We start from the raw sequence: 9755 nt of genomic DNA on the forward strand, positions 1-9755 counted from the left end.
CTGAAATGCCAACAGAACAGCAAATGAAGTATAATATAATCAAGTCTTATGACAGGTATAACTTCAGTACCTCCAAACAGTCAGGTACTGTCCTCTACAAATTCAAATCTAAGAGCAGTAATTTGACTCAGCTCAATAAACTTCAACACAAGTCATGAAGACAGTGGTTAATTTAAATGAACTACCTGATTTTAAGTAATAAGGGGAAGTGGAGGGAGACACATTTTTTAAAAATAAGTTAGCCTTCTTCAGAAAATTGAAAATACAACTTTTTTAGTTAAATTAGACAATTAAACCCCTCAGAATTTCTTAAACCTCCAAAAGAGAAAAAAGTACTTTGTCATTATTGTCCTTTTACTTCAGATCAACAGTTAAGATACGCACCTTTTCAATTCTCATTACATAGGCCATATGTGTACTGGTAGTTGCTCTCTAATGGCTGACCATAATTCGTAAGAAAGCTTAAATAACTCCATGCAGTGCCTTCAAGTATTCCACAAACAGAAAATATGGACAGGTAAAAATCCAAAGAAAGACTCCATATATGCCACAGAAGAAAAAATAAGACAATAAATGTTAATTCAGATAAAATGCTGTATCTGGGTAATAAATACAGATGGACAATGGAAGAGTTGGAGACAATATTCTGGGCCAGCGTACTGAAGATTTTAGTACAGTTATCCAAATCACTGAAATTCAACTAGAGTTGGTCAACCAGAGATGAGATGACCCAGTTCTCTTCCTCATCACTTCAGTGACCTACAAATTTAGAGACTGTTTAATGTAATGAGAAGATATTACAGAACCCCATCTAGCCAGAAGAGACTTTCCTGACTCCTGCCCTTTTAAGAGTGAAGTATATAAATTAACCTTCTCTAGGTCAATATTTTGAATAATTATCAGAGTATTTCCCCAGGAGTTGTGTGAGCCTATACTCAGGAATCCCAATATGCTTGTTGTCCTGAATTTTTGGCCCATTCTTTCTGGTAGGTGTAAAAACCTTAATATTGATACCCACTTATCCCCTTCTAATTTGCAGATTAGAGAACCAGGCAACTTAATGAAGTAGAAGTATGTGTTAAATAATAATAAAAAGGTTTAAATATTAAATAGGTCTTGGCCAGGTAGCCCAGTCGATTAGAATGTCGTTCCAATGCACCAAGGTTGTAGAGTTTGATCCCCAGTCTGGGCACATACAAGAATCAACCAATGAATGCATGACAAGTGAACAACAAAATCAATGTTTCTGTCTGTCTGTCTGCCTGTCTCTCTCTTTCTCCCTTCCTCTCTCTCTAAAATCAGTAAATAAAAGTATGTTTTTAAAAAGAAGTTTAAATAAAAGGCTAAAAACCAACCTATGTGCAAAATGTATGCACCACTTGGGGATTTCAGCTGCTCAGGAGCCTTTTTGGCTTATTTCCTGATTCCCAAAAGGTGATATTCCAAATAACCCAATTCTAAATCCACACTGATACATAGCTATCATTCTTTTTTAAAAAACAACAAAAATAAACAAACAAAAAATCCTAAAGGCTCACAGTTCCAGACCTAACAATTATCTGATACTCGACTAATTCATTGGTCGTGCATATATAACAGAAAAAACAAAAACAAAAGCTTTCATGAAGTTTGCTGTTAATTATTAAAAGGAGGAATAGAAAGGAGTCTTAAAACACTATACAACCTAACAAGAAGAGATGGAGAGAAACAATCCTTAAAAATGGCTAATTTGGAGACTAACATTCTAATATTACCTGGAAATATAAATAAATACATACATACATACACCAGATTAACTTCCAAACAATCTACTTTTCAAGTACTCTTCAATAAAAACCAGTGCTGTGAATGAACATTGAACAAAGAAAAGCATATATTACTTTTCTTTTTGTGCTGCCACAGCCCTAATATTCTCATTTTCAATGTTCGTCTTAAGTTTTCCCTGAAATCTTAAAATAATTGAGGATTTCTTCCAATGGAACTGTAAGTATTTAAGTGCTGTAACTGCTAACATGCAAACCTGAAACTAATTTCAAAAGGAAAAGTCTTGCATAGTCACTGCTAAATTATCAATGAAAAGACTACCCTAAAAGTAAAAGGCATTTTAGCTTATCTCTTCAATCCTAGTGTTAAGATAATAGCAATCCACACAAATAACACATAACACACAAATAAAGAGCAGGGGCTCTAGAATCAGAATGCCTGGGTTTAAATTCTAACAGAGCAACTTCTCGGCCAGGTAGACCATGGACAAGTTGCTTCACCTTTCCAATTCTCATTTACCTCACCTATAAAGTGGGGATAATAATAGTATTAGCTACTTTGTAGAACTGTTGTAATGATTAAACAAGATATTGCAGGAGAAGAACTTGGCAAAGCACTTAGTACATAATAAGTACTCAATAGGCATGTTGCATGTCAATCACATTATTATTAATTTACTTTAATGTACTTTAATACTTTCTATTAAAGTAACCTATTTATTTTTAGCTTTCTAAGCCAAGGATTTCAACACAATATAATTAATGGTAATGCAAAAATGCAGTGGTAATGTTACTGCTTTGCACCAATGTTACTAATATTTTTGTCTGTGTACCCACCACCTCTCTGGTTTTAGAGCATGCCTAGCCGATCCTAAACCTGTAAATTCATCTAAATTATACCATCACCTAAAATACAAGTTTCTAGAGAAACAGTTACTCCTTTGTCAGAAATGTTCACTTTTTATTATTAAACGGATTTGAAAGGACAATCAAGAAATTAACCACTCAAGACTATGTTAATGAGGGAACACATTAAGGATTTGCATCTGTGCCATTGTTGGGCAGGGTACCCTGGAGACGAAAGGAAAACTGGTCTAGCAGAATTAGTTACAAAAAAATGCATCATTTTGCCTCAATCTGATCAAATAGAAATGCTTCTAAGAAAACTATTCAATACAAAAGTATAAGACTGAACTATTTACAAATTTTTAACTTGCATACCGTAAACCTTTCTCCCCAAAACACAAGCAAAGTGGGAAGGGGAACTGTAAACTAGACTCCAGATCAACCAAGTTTTATCTTTATATCTTGTACCAAATACATTACAGAAACAAGATATACTGACGTTACTTACTGAATGTCCATTATTTGCTGAATATTAACTCATTTTCAAAAAACAAGAATAAAAACTCAATAATAAAGAAAATAGAATGATATCACTTTAGTATATCAACTTAATGGTAGGAAACTTTTGGGAATACAAATTGTCTTTAACTCAACTGTATGTTTTTCCTTACTGTTCTATACACACAGATCTTTATATAAATATATATTTCTACATCACATTCAACCAATTTCAAGACATTTATACAATCAAGGAAGATTTGTGCCACTCAAGATAGGAACAAAGATTGTAATTTCTACTTTAAAACCAATGAACCATGAAAATACTTCTATACTTGAAATCATGAAAGATTCCTTTTTCACACACCCCCTTGAAGAAAAAAAAAACAAACTAGAAAATGATGCTAAACATTCCAATAAATTCATTTACTCATGGTGATTATGTTCTTACTACTACAATACAATATCTGGGAAATCAGGTTGGTCCTGTTAGTACTGGCATCTACTCCTGTCACACCCATGTGATCTGCCCCTCCATTCTCCATTGTAGGGTGGAGCATCATAAAAGATACCACAATCTCACAGCCGGCCCATTACCATCCCTGTCTCACAATCCCATGAGTCTTATTAAAAAATAAGCACACCAGCACTCAAACAAATGCATATTAAAAAGTGTGGCACTGTGGCACCAGTGTCAGCACATGCATGTTTCACACATAGCCTTCTCTATACATTGAGCGCACACTTAATCAGTCTGGGAAAACAAGAGTTCCCCCAACTCAGAATCTGCTGACACTTACAAAAAAACTCTGCAAACTTCTCCAAAACAGTACCTCACACCTACAATTCAAGTCCAAAACAAGGGGAAGAAAGCACAGGATGCAAGCACTAATTTTCAGTTGAACCATTCCAGTGAAATGAGATGTCACCTCACTTTCTAAATGCAATTCCCAATTGGCCATAAACTGATCTGTGAATCTCTGGGTTCCCATCTTTAGTTGTCCACAGGTGCATGCAACAAGAGAAGATGTAATTCTTATATGCAAGTCTTAGTGTTTTGAAAAGTCTGGTTGGGAAAGAAATAAAAATAAGATTCTAGTTTTCAGTTTCACACATGAACTTACTCCCACATCAACATGGATAGTCTAGAAATTGGCTAAATTCTAATAACCTAATTTTTGGATGTCACAAAGAGATTATTATGCTTCCTTGGGAATAGAGGAACTCTAAGTTGCCACCTACTCTTTGGTTTTAAGCACCATATGACTAAACACACAAAATACACAAATACCATTAATCATTGTCTAAAAAAAAATTGATCTAAAAACGTTTTATATGAGGAAATAATACTCCACTTAGTTTCTTCTTTCCAAATGTTTTAAGACTAGACAAGTAGCTGAATTTTTACCAACAGTATACCAAAGAGAGTTATTAGTATCATTTTAACCAAAATCACCAGACAGTCCTTTATTTCCTCTATTTTGAGTACAGTATCAATAATTTCACAGAAAGAACTCTATAGCCATTAACATTTATTTAATAACATCTGAATCTGGACATAAACAAAAAAGAAATGTTGGCTTCACCGTAGTAAACAAAAAGAAATATTTCAAATATACTGTTTAAAGTTGTGATGAATACTTAACAAAAAAGTCAAAGACTACTTGTTTTAAAATCAACTTTTAATTTCTGCTGAACCCTTCACAAACCAAGTGAAGGTTGCTATTATCATTACCACTATTTTTAATGTGAGGTTTACCTGAGAATAATCGTATTTATGAAAAACAGACTTTAAGTTATACCAAAGATTAAAGGCTGTATATCTGAAATTTTTAAATCAGTTTAGTGCAAAAAATGGTTTTCATTGTTTCTGAATAAACAACCATGGAATATTATAACTAGGTTCCAAGTGTGAAGCTCTTTAATCTACATAAAAAGTTATTTTCTTCTTTAGAATTTAATGGAAAGCATTTAAATGAAAACCTTTAGTTTACTACTTCCAAAAATAATCTGACATTTTTAGGCATAGAAAAATTAGAAACTGTGCAAATAATAGGCTGAAAAGTTAAATATCATTGCCAGTAACCAATTGCTGTCTGCTGAATTTCAAGGGAACCTACTGTGTATAAAATTTTTAAAAAGTGAACTCATCTACCCTCTCATCTCAGCACTTTCTCAACTTTCCCATTACAATCAACAATATAATTTGCAGTCAAGTCTTCCAGACCAATAACATCAGAATTTATTTTTAACTCCTGACTCCTTCCCAAGTACTCCCCTTCAATCCAATCCAAAGTCCTGCCAGTTTTTCATTCACACTGTTCTCTTAACGTGTATTCTTTTCAGCCCATTTTCACATTCTACTTTATATTCCCTCATGATTCACAACACATCTTACTATCTCCCTAAAAGGGCTCTAATTGCTCTAACTCTAATCCATCAACTCAGCTGCCCAAATCATCTTCAAATATCGTGGTTCAGCCATCTACAGTAAATTCTAATCTCTCTTGAATCTCAAACTCTTACAGGTCCCCTCTACCCTCCATCTGCTGATGTTTTATTTCTCAAATTCTATCTCTCATTTTCCTGTTAGGCTCCTTTAATTCAGATTTACCAACTTGCTTGGTAAATACAAAAATCATTTTTCCCTATTGTACAAAACTCACCATCTCTGTGCCTCTGTCCATTCTTGCCATCTAAGAATCCTTGATGCTTCTCTACCAAATCCAAGTTATTGCCTCCTTTAACACCTGTCTTTAAACACACCTCTGCCGAAAGTCTTCCCTCTCCAACCCATTTACCTTACCCCTTTATTCTTTGTCCTTCTGAACAAGGCATTGTATTTGTATTCATAATCTTACAGTCATCTTGGTATTGTCTTCATATTTTTGTCCCCAAAGCCCCCTGTACTAACAAATGGTGAGCTTTTGAGACCAAGGATTACAATTTCTTATGGATCTCTCTTTTGAACAGGGGTCCCTTAGAACACTAGAACTCTAACAAATATTTAACAATTCCCCTTTCTTCTAAAATGTCCTTAAAGTCAAGGTTGTCAAATACAAATAGCATTGAACTCCAACTTTTTTTAAATGTTAAGTTTGCCTATATGGTAATAGAAAATTAAACATTTTAACCTATACACTTTACAAAGTCAACATCCATACTATGAAAAATTAAGGAGTCATTTTCAAAAAAAATCCTGGGGAAAAAAGAAGAGTCAAAAATTTAACATTATAAGCTATTTTATTTTGCTCTCTGGAGTAGATCTAATAAATTAATTACCCAAAATTGATTTCGAGTGGTTTTTAAACTATATTACCAAGATGAAAAAATAAACACTTCAGTACCACAAGAGGCTCTTAAGTAGCTATTATATGATTTGCTTCATCATTGCTGAAAATTACCCCAGAATTTTAAAATATTCCATTCAAATGACCCCATGAAATGCTTAGATAGCTTGACCCTTCCCTGAAAGATGCATCATCAGCTTCCCTCTTCACATACTCTGCACTCCATACTAGTCACCCCACCCTCCCCCCAAAAATTAACTTTCAAAAATAATCTCCCATTCAGTCATTACCTTAGACTACCCTGTTTCAAGTAAGTGCCAAAAGACATCATGAATTGAAATCCCGAGTTAAAGTCATTTTATGTTGCTTAAGAATCAATTCAATTTTACATAACAGCATATACTTAAAAAAAATCTGAGTTCTTCAGTTCTCTTCTTCTAGGCAACAAAATAGTTTTTCTTTGCCTTCATCATGCACCCGTCTCATGGAATAAGAAAATACAAGTTTTGTCAAATTCTGGAAGTATGTTTAAACAAACTGTCATTAAGTAGCACACAAATAGATCCACAGAGATACAATAAAACACTGGATACTTAGTATGCCAAACATCTCAAGAACACAGACTTTTCAGCACAAATGTGGGACAAGGGTACACTCTAGCCACAACCCTGAACACAACCCAAATATCCCTACAATATCCAGGGCCCCACAGCTTTCTGCAAAACCTATGATGGAAAAGTCTAAATCAATATTCTCACAACTAAATCCATAGTTTTATCTAAATGTGACAAGAAACCAATGCAAGAGTATTTTTAATTATTCTAAGAAGGGACCCCCTGACCTCTAGATCATTTAACAAGTACGGAATGCAATGGCACCCCAGAATTAAACTTAAATGACAAGTCAATAACAACATTCAACTTAGCATTTGGCAACATGACAATACAAATCTCAATAAAAAAATTGTACTTACTTCCAAGTTACCTTTTGATTAAGCATTATATAGTGGTAGACTGGTAATGTCAAAACGACAAGGTTCAAAGACAACACATTAAACCACTTATCCAATTTTAAACAATGCATGTAGAGATACTACTGCGACTGGGTATCAGCAGCTCCCACCAGCCCCCTTGTAAAGGGAAGGAATCAATGTTTGCCTCCCAGTGCGAACGCTGGTTACTAAGCAAGTTCATCTCAGGATTAAGAACAAATACTTCGTACAGTCAGTCATACAAGCAAAAAAGAAATGTTAAAAGACTAACACTAAGTCTCTCTATTAAGCATACAAAACTGTAACCTCTGAGACCTGAGCTAATTAAAGCAGCTCTCCACAAATATCCCTCATTCCAAAAGACATAAACTAAGCAAACATACATAATGGTTTATGAATCAAGTCTTGTCCTCTTATCCAAAAGGATGAGCAAGTAAACACTTCCATCACTATTTTAATACTCAAACACTTAATAAAGCTACCAAAGGCAAGAAAAGAAGTTTCAAACCAAACAAATCATATTATCTCAATTCAAGGTTAATGAGACCGGTGGAGGGTGTATGTGGGAGGAGAAAAGAGGGAGCTGTCTCATCCTTGACTAAAGACAGGTTTTTGCCTATTTCCATTACCTCTGACTGTTGTATCAGAAGGCCTAAGATTTTAAGATCCTGGGATTTCAAGGTTTCTTATTTTAAGATGAGGTGGAGAAGGGGTGTAAAATAAAATCAATACTCACTGCTAACTTTCATGCTGCCAAAAGCTGAAGGCTGCTGCACTGGCTTGCAGCTCTCCGCAAAAGAGGTGGTTCTGGGCCGCCCTGACATGATTACTCTCTTCCTGAATCACCCTCTTTTCCTTTCTTCCTCCTTTTCTTCCTTTTGTTTTATGTTGGGGCGTTAGGTTAGTGACAAATGCAGCATTAAGTTCTCCCACAAGAAAAAGACTTCGTACTCTTGGCTTTTTACTCCTTTTGTATATACATTAAAAAAAAAAAAAAAAACAAGCGATGTGTTTCTTCTTCAAGACTGATCAGTATGGGTATTTAACATATAGATGATTTGGACCTGGGGGAAAAAAATACAATTCTTTCCCCTCCCTTTTCTTGGAGGGGAAAAAAGGAAGGGAGGAAAATCCTAAAAATATATATATCACAAGAAATGGGGTAAATACTTGATTGAAAATAAGTACTCTGAATATTGTTATTTTCCTCGGGGATTTTTTTTCCGAGTCAATGAAGAAGGGAAGCGGCGGAAGGATCACGAGTCTCACGCTTGAAAAGAAGGGGGATGGGAAGGAGGGAGGGAGAGGGAGGGGGTGGCCCGGAGATGCGACGGGAAATGCTGCGGCTCGGGCAGCGGCGGGATCCGGAGGGCTGAAGGCGGGGGCCCGGCGAACTGGAAGGTGGTGGAGTCGCGACTCAGTCAGAGGCGGGCGGTGTCGGCGGCTCCTCTCCTCATTGCGCCAGGAGCAGCTGCAGGCGGCGGCTGTATCCAGCGGCCATGGCGGCGGCGGTGGCGGAGGTAGCTCCCTTCAGACCCCAAGCAGCGGCTCCTCGACTGCTCCCCATACGCCGGGGACATGGGAACCCAGCAACCGCTTCCGTCCCTCGGGGCCCCCTCCCCCGTCCACCGGACCAGCGCGGCCGCCCTCCTGGCCTCTGCTCGGTGCCCGCTCAGGAAGTGTCCGCGCTTTGCCCCCAGCCCGGAGTCCTGTCAGCGTCTAAGGGGCCGGCTCCTCCTTGCTTCCTTCCTTCCTTTGTCACTCGGCCCGGACGGCGACGGCGGCAGCACAATCCCGCATTCGCCCGGGTCAGGGGCTGCTCTGTGTGAGGAGCACGGTCTGCGCAGCCGCTTAGCTCTTCCCCACCCCTCCTCCCCCCTCCTACTCTTCCTCCGCCTTCTTCCTCCCCCACCCGTCTTACACCGCCCAGCGCCCCGCCCGCGTAACAGGCGTCTGGGAATCGCCGGCCGAACCCCGCGCCGGTCCGCTTCAGTTGGGGAGCCGAAGCCCGAGCTGAGCCAATCACAGACGTCGTTTGTTAGCTGCTTGTCCCGGAAAAAGCCGATCGACCTAAGGAACCAATTAGAATGTGTCGCTGGAAATCTACGCCCAAAGAGCGAAAACTACCGAAGATGCCCGAACGACAAGGTGGGTTCGCCTTATTCTGTGGATGGCTAAAGGAGAAATTCGACGATGATAACAGTGGCCAATCAGCGTCGCCGGCCCTCAATAAAAACGCTTGAAGCGTTAAGGACGGTGAAACTCTGGGGTCGCTGGTGAAACGGCACGGCTGGGCCCCGCGGCCGCTTTGTAATTGGCCCAAAACTCCGCTGGGAGTGTATCTCTGTCGGTGATTGGTAAATGGAA

The 9755-nt window shown here is 38.0% G+C and overlaps 1 protein-coding gene across 2 annotated transcripts in view; it reads right to left on the reverse strand.

Annotated features, from left to right (window-relative positions):
- The window catches only part of GSK3B (glycogen synthase kinase 3 beta), a 201190-nt gene extending 191946 nt beyond the window's left edge, over window positions 1–9244 (reverse strand). For both annotated transcript variants that reach the window (XM_024578021.4, XM_024578020.4), the window contains exon 1: window positions 8125–9244. In XM_024578021.4, coding sequence (XP_024433789.1) covers window positions 8125–8212 — 88 coding nt within the window. In that variant the 5' untranslated portion in view covers window positions 8213–9244. The remainder of the gene's footprint in view (window positions 1–8124) is intronic.
- Between the last annotated feature and the right edge of the window lie 511 nt (window positions 9245–9755).

The sequence above is a fragment of the Desmodus rotundus genome, chromosome 2 (genome assembly GCF_022682495.2).
Source record: "Desmodus rotundus isolate HL8 chromosome 2, HLdesRot8A.1, whole genome shotgun sequence".
Classification (NCBI taxonomy): domain Eukaryota; kingdom Metazoa; phylum Chordata; class Mammalia; order Chiroptera; family Phyllostomidae; genus Desmodus; species Desmodus rotundus.